The sequence below is a fragment of the Nymphaea colorata genome, chromosome 6 (genome assembly GCF_008831285.2).
Source record: "Nymphaea colorata isolate Beijing-Zhang1983 chromosome 6, ASM883128v2, whole genome shotgun sequence".
In the NCBI taxonomy this organism is placed as follows: domain Eukaryota; kingdom Viridiplantae; phylum Streptophyta; class Magnoliopsida; order Nymphaeales; family Nymphaeaceae; genus Nymphaea; species Nymphaea colorata.
Window position 1 is genome coordinate 12204697 of NC_045143.1, and position 12854 is coordinate 12217550.

The 12854-nt window shown below is 39.6% G+C and overlaps 1 protein-coding gene across 1 annotated transcript; it reads left to right on the forward strand.

The window, feature by feature from the left end:
• Window positions 1-9971: 9971 nt before the first annotated feature.
• On the forward strand, window positions 9972-12422 carry LOC116255508 (expansin-A8-like). The gene is made up of 3 exons (XM_031631357.2): window positions 9972-10211; window positions 10563-10875; window positions 11793-12422. The coding sequence occupies exons 1-3, from the start codon at window positions 10061-10063 to the stop codon at window positions 12094-12096; spliced, it is 768 nt and encodes a 255-aa protein (XP_031487217.1). The 5' UTR covers window positions 9972-10060; the 3' UTR covers window positions 12097-12422.
• Window positions 12423-12854: the final 432 nt, after the last annotated feature.

The following is a 12854-nucleotide window of genomic DNA, read 5'->3' on the forward strand; positions in this document are numbered from 1 at the left end:
TCCCCTCTTTAACAGTCCAAAAACTTAATGTCAATGTGCTTCGACTTTGACAAACTGTGGCTGTTATAAGAGTACATGACTGCTGAATTATTGTCACACAACAACCTTAGTGGTATTTCTATACCATACATAATGCGCAGCCTCGTGACAAAATTCTGCAATCACAAAACCGGACTGAATGTCATTATCTTGGCACTCAGCAAAGTCAGAATCTGAATACCTAATGATCTCCCACTGGTCTGACTTCCTGTATGTGAGCATAAAATCTTATGTTCTTTTTTAAGTACCTCAAAACTCTTTTGGCTGCTTTCCAATGACCCATACTAGGATCACTTAAGTATCTGCCTAACATTCCAATGATAAATGCAACATCCAAACGAGTACAAACCTAAACATACTTAAGGCTTCCCACAACAGACAAATAGGGAATCCTTTCCATTTCTTTAGATTCGATTTTACTTTTAGGGCACTGTTTGAGACTAAACTTATCTCCTTTAGCAACTGGAGTCTTTCATGGTTTACAATCCTTCATGTCATATCACTGAAGCACCTTATCAATGTAGGTCTTTTGTGATGATCCAAGAATACCCCGAGAACGATCTCGAAATATTTGGATCCCCAATACAAAAGATGCACATCCAAGATCCTTCATGTCAAACTTTGTTGACTAAAAATCTTAGTTTCATGCAATATGCCAACATCATTACTTGCCAACAATATATCATCGACATATAAAACCAGAAAGATAAATTTGCCCCCACTGAACTTTTAGTATACACATTCATCAACCATATTAATTTCGAAACCAAATGAAACTATAACTTGATGAAGTTTGTAATACCATTGACTGGAAAACTTGCTTTAGCCCATAGATGGATTTCTTGAGTTTGCAGACCATTTTCTTTGCATCACCTAAAGCAAATTTTTCTGGTTACACCATATATATCAATTCATCAATGTCTCCATTTAGAAACGCTGTTTTAACATCCATCTAATGCAGCTCTAAGTCAAAATGAGCTACAAGTGCCATTATAGTCCTGAAAGAGTCTTTCAACGAAACTGGAGAGAAAGTCTCTGTATAATCAATGTCTTTCTTTTGAGTAAAGCCCTTAACGACAAGATGTACTTTATACCTTTCAATGTTACCTAATGAATCCCTCTTGGTTTTAAATATCCATTTGCAACCAATGGGTTTCACACATTCAGGCAAAGGAACAACTTCCCATACATCATTATCCATCATGGACTTTATTTCCTCATTCATGGCATCCATCCACTCAAGAGATTTAGAACTCTTTATTGCTTGCTGGAGGTTGACAGGATCATCCTCCATTAAGCCCATATCAACATCATGTTCTTGGAGATAGACAAAATCATTTGAAATTGTATTTCTCCTCTCTCTAGTGGATCTCCTCAGTGGCACCTCTACTTGATTTTCTTGAAGTTGTTGAGTTTGTTCTTCAGTATGGAGACATCATTGCCTTCTTCTGAATAGAGTGGACTCAGGTCCCTCTTCAAAAGCAATGCTTCTAACCTGATCACCTCTCCAAACTCAATATCTTCAAAAAAATGAGCATTTCCCTTTTCAAAGAAAGACTTACTGAATGGATTATAAAACTTATAACCCCTTAATGTTTGTTCATTTTCCCTTTATACATTCAATGCAAACACTAAAATCTGCAAAATCAAGGGACTCCAGAATTCCTTTTGACATGAGCCTTTATATTCTCTTTTCAGAGATATGTCCTAAGCGCCAATGCCACAACATAATAGAATTCTAATTTGCTAATTTTACTTTTAGTACCACTAGACGTAACATGCAAGATTTCATTATATGAAGCAACCATATCAAGCAAATAAAGGTTATCGCTACTAGACAAAGAACCAGTGGAATTCAAATTTGAATGCAGAAACTACTTAAATTTATTTCCTCCAAATGAACAATAATAACCAAATTTGTTCAGTAAGGAAATAACAACCAAATTCCGTCTAAAAGGCGGTATTACATAAGTTTCTATCAAATTCAAATAACAACCAGTCTTTAACAATAACTCAAAAAATCTGCTATGGCTTCAATCTTCACCTTCATGTCATCGCCCTCATAGATGAATCTTTCAGCATCAATTGGCGTCCGACAATTTAGGCAGCCCTGCACAGAAACACTTATGTGAGTAGTAGCAACTGAATCTACCCACAAGTGCCTTGGTACTGAAATTAAATTAACCTCAGAACAAACCAAAGTAAGAATCGTACCTTTCTTTTCACGCCATGCATGATACATAGTACAATCCTTCTTCATATGACCTTCATCCTTGCAAAAGAAGCAGCTTGATTTGCCTTCCTTATGCTTCTTCTGTTTCTTAATGGATGCGTGATCAACTGCAATTTCCTTAATAGCCTTCATTTTCTTACTTTTAGGCGTAGTAGCCAAGTGAGCACTTTCTATCCTATCATGCTTCAATCTCTCCTCTTCTTCCACACAGTGCGAAATGAGCTCATTAAGAGTCCATTTCTCCTTCTGACAGTTATAACTAACTTTAAACTGTCCAAACTGTGGTGGAAGAGAAAGAAGAACCATATGCACTATAAAGTCTTCGGGTAACCTCAGACCTAGCGCCTGTAATTTTGAAGCAAGATGAGACATTTCCATAATGTGCTCCCGTATGTTCCCCTTATTTTTATACTTCAGCGTCACAAGTTTACTCAAAAGAGTGCTTGTTTCAGCCTTTTCATTTTTAGCAAAACGTTTTTCAATCTCTTCAAGGAACGCCTTGGCACTAGCTTTTTCAGTAATAGAGCCCCTAAAATTTTCTGGGATTGACCTCTTCATGATCATTAAACACATGCGGTTTGAGCGTTCCCACCGTTCAAAGTACCGCTTATCCTCATGGAAACTTTGATCTGTTGGATGAGGTGGGCACAACTCCCTAAATGCAAGGTCAAGATCCATACAACCCAGAACAATCATAATAGTTTCTTTCCAGTCCTTAAAATTCGAACCATTTAACTCAGGAACAGTACTCAAATTTACAGATATCATAGAAGCAGAACTCACTGTACAAAGAACAACAAAAATACCAAACATGCTCACAATCAATACATGTACAAAGATGAAATAACAAATATAAATGAATTTAAATACAATGGCCTGAATCCCATCACAAGGTAACGGTGCAACATTAATATCCAATCTTTGGATTGAAATACTAACTGCAAGTGGTATTCTTGGTCAACAATGAATATAGATGATTAACCCTGTCAAACAACGAGCCTATCTTTGGATTGACTCGCTATTCACATGGAAACCTGAAAAAATTATCACATATTCATTGCCCTGTATACTTAAACCTGACCAAACAACAATCCTCCTTTGGGCTGATCATTGTCCACATGGATCAAGTATACTATCATCTAATGTTTAAAACAAGCAAATTCGTACAACAGAGGTCACTTTGGCGACATAAAGTACAAACGTACTCATTTAAAACAACAGACATGGCCAAAGATCAAAATTCATAATCCAAACATTCATCTAAAGTACACCCATAATTTTAATAACATGCAAAACATGATACATGAATTAAAATTTACATACAAAATTTATCATTCATTGAATCCAAAACCTGATGCATAAACCAAATTACATACAAATTTGCCCTACATTAAATCCAAAACCAAATGATTCAATGATGTGGGCCCAAAAGAGTCCAAAATTTTATAAACCGATACCATAATTGTGCTTAAGTGGGTCAAGAACCACTGAATCGGCCTTAAAGTGGCCCTTATCGTTCTTAAACCGCAACTAGAACACCCACATGCCCCTAAATAGAGCTGAACCGGTCTAAAAATTGGACAAACCGGTCAAAATTAGACCGTGTCGGTTCTAAAACCCACTGAACCAGTTAAAATTGGCTAAAAAACGGTTCCAGAACTCAATGAACCGGTCTAAATATCAAGTGAACCGGTCTGAAAATGCACGAATCGGTTCAAAAATCAACTTAATCAGTTCTGAAATGCTAGAATCGGTTCCAAAACTGAATGAACCGGTTCTGAAAAGCCCTGAATCGGTTCGAAAATGGTTCGAATCGGTTCTGAAATGAATGAACCGGTCCCCAAATGGTCCGAAACGGATCTGAAAGGTTCGAACCGGTCCCTAGAAGGTCCGAACCGGTCTGAATCGGATTGAATCGGTTCTGAATCGTAATGAACTGGTTCGAGTCTTTTCCAAAACCGGTTTTAAAAAAATGAACCGATTTACTTAAACCAAATGGATACGGGTCGGGTCCGACAGGACCCGACCCGGTCCGAAAAATAAAACGCAGGGGCTCGGGTGCGAGGCGGGAAAAGGTTTTTTTTTTTTTTTTTTTTTTAAAATCTGATGGACCCGGATCGGGTCTGTCACGACCCGACCCGGGCTGACCCGCTCGACCGCCCGAGCGTCGCGGGCGTCGCCTCCACCGGCCGCCTGCCGAACGGCAGGCGGGCGGTGAAGCTCCACCGGCAGGCCACCCAACACCTTGGGTGGCCGCCGGCGGGTGCCGCCAGCGTCGCCGGACGTCGGCCGCCACGATGGCGGGCCGACGCCCGCCGGAAACCTGCCGATTCTGGTCGGTTTCCCCTTCTGCTACATTCTGCCCCTTTCTGAAGTTGGACGACTGAAACGGCAGCCAGAAAACCGCCGGCAAGGGATTGGGTGGGCATCAGTTCGTCGCACGGCGCCGATTGGTGACGGTGGACTCCCCGGCGATGCTGGATGTGGCCAAACGGAGGTGGGCGAAGCCCTTTTCTCCCGCCATCGTCCCTGGCTGCCCTTCCTTCAAAACAAAAAACGAAGGTAGGGCGCACAGAAGGCGACCGGTCGTCGCACGAACCGGCCGTCGCAGCCCTCCTACCCCGCCAGAACGCCTGACTCCAGCCGTTGCGCCCCTCCCTTCTCTCCCTTTCTCCGGTTGCAACGGAAGCCGATGGCTTCCATCGCCCACGCGATGGAGGCCATCGCCCCCTGTCCAATTTTTTTTTTTTTTTTTGAAAACTTGCAGCCGAAGAACAGGGAAGAACCAAATGAGGAGACGCACAAAATCATTCAAAAAATTCAACGATTTAACTAAGAACATAGGCTCTTATACCAAATGTTGGGATTTCTCCCCATAACGCATATACAAAACCAAACGTATATACCCTAAACAGGATCATGCTCTTGCTAAATCATTGAAATAAACGAAACTTTAAACTGAAGCGGAAGCGTACCTGAATCCATCTGATCTGGTGCATGGGAAGATCGCAGCAGGGTCTTCCAGGGTACGTGCGGTGCGCGTGAGGTCTCTCTCAGATGGGGAAGAGAAAACCCTAGAAACCAAAACAACTGTTTCAGGTAACCCTTGCACGACCCCAGAGACCACTACCATTTTATAATGAGCACAATTACGGATTCAACCCATCAAAGAGTCCGTAATTGCGTACTGGTATCTATACATTTCAAAATTACCCCATACCATCTAAAATAACGTAATATTCCAAAATGCAATCACTTAAGCGGATATTTACGTTAAGACAGCCATAATGTCTGAAATTCTTCATAGACATATGCCGACCCACCAAATGATCTTACATATAGAACTCATTCTAAGTTAACAGAAGGCCATGTATTGTACTCTTTACGAGGCGACATATCTTTTTCATTTTTGAAAAGTAGATATTTTCAGCATTGTACAAAAGGCTAAGTTTTTATCGTTAGGAGTCTTCCTTTTAAGTTACGAGTGCCATCTATATAATTTGAGGGCCCTAACACGGAACTTTGTGTTAGTACCCAAACATTTGACTTTTTTCATAGGCTAATGTGATTTTCTACTTTAAAAAGCTTAGTTTTTTAAAGAATCTAAAGGGACTTAAAAAATATTGTTCCTATCTCTTTTGGAAAACAAACGAAAACTAATAGAAGTGTGTTGGGATATACCAAACCAGAAGAGCGCAACATGGAGTACGTCGAGTCGTGGCACCAGAGATCCATACTGAAAAACTCAAAGATATCAGACTCATTTAAAGTGACAAATTCTGGTCACCAAAATGGAGCTCTCCGTAACTTTCTAATAATGCAAGAAGTCACCTTTCAATTTTTCTGAATGTTGGTTTGGTGATCTATTCCAAGTGTGGTTGAGCCCATGGGAGTAATGGCTGGATTGCCGCGGACCCGACCATCCACATGCCATGCTCTCGAATTCTCCTTTTTTCTTTTTCAACTATATACGTGCATTAATTATATATATATATAGTTGTCGGCGAGACTTGGTGCGCAGCTAGAGCCATTCGATCATCTTGAAAGTCGGGATTTCCCTGTGATGCGTCTTAATTTTATCCCTATATACCGATGTATGCTCATGATCATCTATATTTCTTTAATTTCCTGGCACATATTGGAGGAAAATTATGATATTTGAAAAAAAAAGAACGTTTCGTAGTTATCTTTACGAGTGAGGCGTTTCTTTTACAACTTGTTCGAAAAGTTCGGTGACTATTTATTGACGTTAAAAAATATATCAGATACACGCACTGCAGGCATGGACCATGCTGGACTAATCCGTCATATTGTAGTAGCCAATCATCAAAAGGTCCTTTTTTATTCATATAAAAGTAGAAATTCAACGGCAGTCAATATCAGAAGTAACTTTTGCATGTTGCTAATACACATTCAAGTTTTGCAAGTACCGTCAAAAGACTGAACTTCCATCAATCAAACTTATCTTTAAGCTGGTTTTATAAGATGAAGTAACAAAAAATACTCCCAACATTATTAAATTTTGTATGCGATAATATGGACGAGCGTCTTCAACTACACTCAGCAGTAGTAGATAAATTCCAACTATAACAAACCAGAAGGATTTTTTATTAGTATATCAGATGTTTTTTTTAGATAATCCTTGAATCAAGGTCATTGAAGAGAAACCTAGGTATAGTTTTATTGGGCTTTTTCAGAAAATGAAAGGGCTGGTCACCTACTATTTTGATAGTTATAATATTGGGGAAAAGTTAGGCATAATCTTTTTCTTTAAGTCCAAAAAAACTTTCGTATGGTTGATCTGAATAATACAAAAAATGGCTAACTAAGCTCCCACGCTGGTAATTTCCCTCTATCCTTGATGGCCTGATCCACCCACGGCCATCTACAATACCATAAGAGCTTAAGCAAAAGGGTTCTCATCGATCATCATTTACAAGACTAGTTTTTCCCAAGGGATTGGCACAACCCAAAGGGCAAGGCTTGGGAGATCAAGTTCTTTACGTCAATCCATTGTACTAAATGAGCGTACACCAGGGGATAGATCTTACTATCATTATACATATTTACTTCAATTCCCACATGTACTTTAACATGTTGTTATCTCATACCCCAGTCTTTATCTCATATCTTTGTCGTTATCTCATGTCTCTGTTGTTCTCTCGTAACATTATCTCATACCTTTATCATTATTTTATATTCACAAAGTTATAATAACTTTGAGTATGAGAAAATGACAGATATATGAGATAATAATAGATGATATGAGATAATAAGAAATGTATGAGATAATGAGTATAAGATAATAATAGGTGTATGATATAATGATAGCCGTGTGAGATAATGACATAAGCATGACAAAAAAAAATGAAGATATATTTTTTGCTGCTCAGAGGGGTATATTGGTAATGATGATCTACATAAATGGACAAATACAATCATTCAGTTTGAGCTTTATCGAATTCCAAAATCTCTTTTTTTCTCTACAAAAATTTACTTTTTTTTATTAACTATGTGCATTTTTAGTCATGACTATATTGATGCATGAAAATTTATGCATGTCGTGGTGTATATAACTTGTTTTGGAGGCTTGGTCAGCCGCCAGTCTCTATTTCGAATACCTAAGGCATGCATGCATGCAAGTCTTTATGCTGCAGAAAGAAATGTCGACCATTGATACACAAGTTGAATAGTTGCAACTCTATACCTTATAGAAGGCTTCAACCTTGTTTTTGGGAGGTGGAAAACTCCACTTAAATCAAAAGTAAATGAGTACTAACTGACTCAACTGTCGGTGATCCGAAGGAAGTCTATTATGATGAAGCACTACTACAAACTCCTCTGTAGGTTGGAATGGTCTCTGCTCCCATTCCTAAACCTTGATTTACAGTATGAGTCCCTGGTAGGTCTTGTTTCTTTCAAACCCTCGTGTTTCTCTCTTCCCTCTCGCCATAGCTCACAGTCTTGCTCTCTCTCGCCTGGGCTTGCAGGCCCTGCACGTCAACTTCTCCCCCTTGCCATGGTTTGCTCTCAGGTTTGTTTTCTTTTGTCACCAGTTCGGTGCTTTTCGTAACAGTTGTTTTCTTTGTTCACCGGTCGGGTGTGCTCTTTATACTTTGGCTTATTCATGTAAACCATTTATTAAATGCCGTAGAAAAAATAAAGAAGGCAAATATCTTGTTTCAGATTGAATTTGTTATACTTCTCATTATTTTATTAGCAACATATCTTGGTCCAATAGATAAATTGGGTCTGCTCTTTAAACTTTTGCTTATTTACGTAAACCAATGATTAAATGCAATAGAGAAAATAAAGAAAGCAAATGCCTTGGTAGAGATTGAATTTGTTTATACTTCTCATGATTTTACCATCGGCATATCTTGTTCCATTAGACAACTTCCTTTGTATTATATAAAATAGTAGTATAGTGCAAACATAAGAAATGAGAAAAAACCCAATTTTGTAAATTAGCAAGACAGTAAGATCCTGATCATAAATTGTGTTTGTAACATTGATCATCATATAAGAGTTTCAGAAAAAATGCCATGGATGCATTTTCGTGGCAAATATGAAACATTGAGTGAGATATGTTACTTTGATCAATAACGGCTTGTAAGTTCTCGATTGTCATAAAACTAATGAGGAAGTCCAAAGTCCCCTAGGGGGTTAGTGCAATAGTCAGGATAGGGGCTGCTAAACAGTCCGTTCCTATTTCAAACCCTTGGAGCATCAACTCTTTGTGTTGTAAATGAAAGATTACCCATCTACAAATTGAAACACTATAGGAAAGGCACCATGAGGATCCAAAGCAGACCCTGTACCCTAAAAAGACAAGGGATTATGTGAGAGCTTCGGCTCCGTCATAGGTGGTATAATGAATTACTCTTTCTGCTCACCCAGAGTGAGAAAATCCAAAAGCCACGTAACATAACCACATTAAGTGGTTAGGTACGCAGATGACTACATCAAGCCATTTAATCAATCCCTGCATAAGTTTATACTGTTGCATCAACTTCTTTCGATAGACTGACAGCGGCCTTTTATATCTCGCTGAACAAAGATGTACCTTAGGTTGGTATTGGTAAAACCATGGAGGTCCCCCTTCCTTATTGTTCCAATTATGGCTCAATATTGAACAGTACAGCCAACTTGAACTTTACCGCAAGCAACATCTGCCATGAATTTTCAACTTACTGCAGTCATTTTCAAGTAGCGGCACCGTCAAGTTTCTCCTATATTCTCGAATGAGCAAAGTTCGTCCTTGTCGCTTACTGGCCTGCAAGAGATTCCTTTCACTTAAATTTTAAACTTTTGAGTTGAACTGTAATTAACGGTTTGCCTCATCTCTGGCTAGCTTTCAAAAGTTCAAAAAAAAAAAAAAGTTCTCATGAAGAGGCTAGCATTTTTTTCTCTTGTTTAGAAAATTTAAGAGAAAAAAAAAAGAACTTTTTGGAGAACTCACCGATGTAATGGTGATTGACATGAAGCATGGATGTCATGGCTCATTTCTCCATGAACACCACCACCATACATATGAAGAAAAAGCACATGGTAGCTGGTCCCATGAGATGGAAAGGGGGTCATGCCCTGTCCCAAACACTTGCATGTGCCCCAAATTAACATCCATGCTTTTGAGCCCAAAATTATTGAAGGCTTCAATCGCCACAATCACCCCTTCACTGTATAAGTAGACAACCTTATCCCTCTCCTTGAAGCCACAATCTCCCACTTACAATCTTACACCCTCTTCTTCCTTCTCTTGTTGTCCCTTAGTTTCCTTGTGTAGCCATGTCTGCAGGTCTTAGCCTGCTTCGTTTCCTTACGTTGGTATCCATAATTGTTTTTCTCTCTTTCTTGAGGTGTGATGCCTACGAAGGAGGAGGTTGGACGAATGGCCATGCCACATTTTATGGTGGAGGTGACGCATCTGGCACCATGGGTAGGTATTCTTTATCTGGCTTAAACACTGAAGTTTCCCGGGATGAGTCTATATTGCCTTTTCTTGATTAAGTAGCAGCTACATGCTCCATCTATATTGAAATTGTTCTTAGAGGGCCACCAGAATGGGAGTGTTTGGTTCGAACCCTCATTGTGAATAGACAAAACATTAGGATCTACCTTAACTTGACCGTGATGTAATCTCCCATGAGGGCTTTTTTGGTAACACGTAACATTTTGTGTCGAAGAACGAAGTGTTCCCGTTACAAACCACCCTTTAAGGCAACTAAGGCATCTGTTCAGTCTCCCTTTCCATTGTTCTGTCTTTACTGTTGAGATCTTCTTCTTGCAGGGGGGGCTTGTGGGTATGGAAACTTGTACAGCCAAGGCTATGGGACCCTGACTGCGGCCCTAAGCACGGCCTTGTTCAACGACGGCCTGAGCTGCGGGTCGTGCTACGAGATGTGGTGTACCAACGACCCGAGATGGTGCCTTCCGGGTTCCATCACCGTCACGGCTACGAACTTCTGCCCGCCAAACTTTGGGTTGTCTAATGATAACGGGGGATGGTGCAATCCTCCTCTTCAACATTTTGACTTGGCCGAGCCTGCCTTCCTGCAAATTGCGCAGTATAGGGCGGGGATCGTTCCTGTATCATTCAGAAGGTAATTCGTGTTTGGTTTAAGTATGCTTACTTTTGGTCTTGACTTCTTTCCAGCTTGTGACTTTCAATTGAACCTTAGCTAGAGCCAGCAAAGTAAGATTCTGGACAGAAAATTAATACAGTAAAGAAGGATGATCAAGTTATGTTCAAAATAGTTCCTGCTCATTGGCTTTTTTTTTTTTTTTTTTTTTTTTCTCTGGAATACGTTGGGAAACATAATATACGTATATATGGTTAATTTACATTTAGCTGCCTAGCTCACATTTTTAAATAATAAGATACCTACATCCTTCTTTTGAAAAATTAATGGTTCATGAGATCCATCCAGTTATGCGTTTCTTCCAGGACTCGGGTAAGCCTTAATTTGAAGAAGACGATCATGATATATGTGTGTGTGTGTTGAGGGGGGGGGGGGGGGGGGGGGAGGGGGCAGAGAGAGCGAGAGAGAGAGAGAGAGAGAGAGGGAGAGATGATTTTAACAGGTAAATAATGTTTCTAATGAAAATTAAAAAGAAAATAATCCTAACATCAATTTGAAAAGTTGGGCGCTTAACTCACGTATTTGAATCTATAGCAACCTCCGTAGATCAGGGGGCAAGAACACAGAATAATGCCCCAATTTCCAAAAATGCCCCTATTTCTAAGCTTATAAGAAAGCAGCATACGTCACAAGTGCTTTTTTAATAGTCTGACTAAGGTCGACCATTGGGACCAAGGAGAAGGAGGTCAAGAATTTGATCTGTGGGTTTGCCTCTTGGCATATCGCCGTTTAAGCACTGTACAAACAAATTAAATCAAGGAAGCATGCAGTAAGATTATAATTAATTACATATAGAAGCAATAATCGGGATTATGTTGGTCTTTATCTAGCAATTAACTGAATTATGATCAAGATATATTCTCTTTTATGTTAAGCAGGGTTCCATGCGTAAAGAAAGGTGGGGTGCGTTTCACCATCAATGGACACTCGTACTTCAACTTGGTACTCATCACCAACGTTGGAGGTGCAGGGGATATCCATGCAGTGTCCATCAAGGGTTCGAGGACTGGCTGGCAGGCCATGTCCAGAAATTGGGGCCAAAACTGGCAGAGCAACTCCTACCTCAATGGGCAAGCCCTCTCCTTCCAAGTGACCACCAGTGATGGCCGAACGTTCACAAGCTACAACGTCGCACCATCCAATTGGCAGTTCGGACAAACATTTGAAGGGAGCCAATTCTAATATGAGCGATCAGTGGGTCATTACCTTATGTTGCAATTAGAGAAGTAAAACAAAAAGAAAGAGAAAAAAAAGGATAAGTGCATTAACTTTAGCTGCATTGAGATGCCATTGCAGTTCAGAGTATGCGAAGCATGCAATCTTACGAGACATGCTTCTTGGCTTACTCTAGAAATGAATAGAAAGAGTTAAGGGTACAGCGGCATCCTAATCAGAGGCTGCCATGACATGGTTTTCTTAAATTATATAGAATTATGATACATTCGTGCCATGTAAGAGATGAGTGTTCACAATAGTATATTAATTCCCTATTTTGCTTGCGGTTTGAATTATGGGTCCTTCAGTTTATGTTTTTGCTTGATCTAATTCACGTGCACACAAGCAGCAAAATAGTTAACTATGCATGTGTGCATAGCGTGTAGTTCAAAATATTTTAGTTAGTTACACAAAAGAGAAAAACAAAGTCGTATATGAAAGTCTCAGTCTAGCTCCCCAGCTATCAAATGACAGAACAAAACTGTCAAGGCTATCACCTCCATCGGCTTCTAGTGAGTTGGACCAACTCAATTGCATATTAATAACATGTATACAGTTGTCCACATATGCAAAACCGATGAACCTCACTGTGTATAAATACAAACTGAAAGCAATTGGCACAAGCTAAAATGCTAAGAGCTAGACATGTACAATAGAGTTAATATGAGTATCATAACAAGGGTAATATGTTGAACCTTTTGAAACATTTTCCCAGTTCAAGCCAT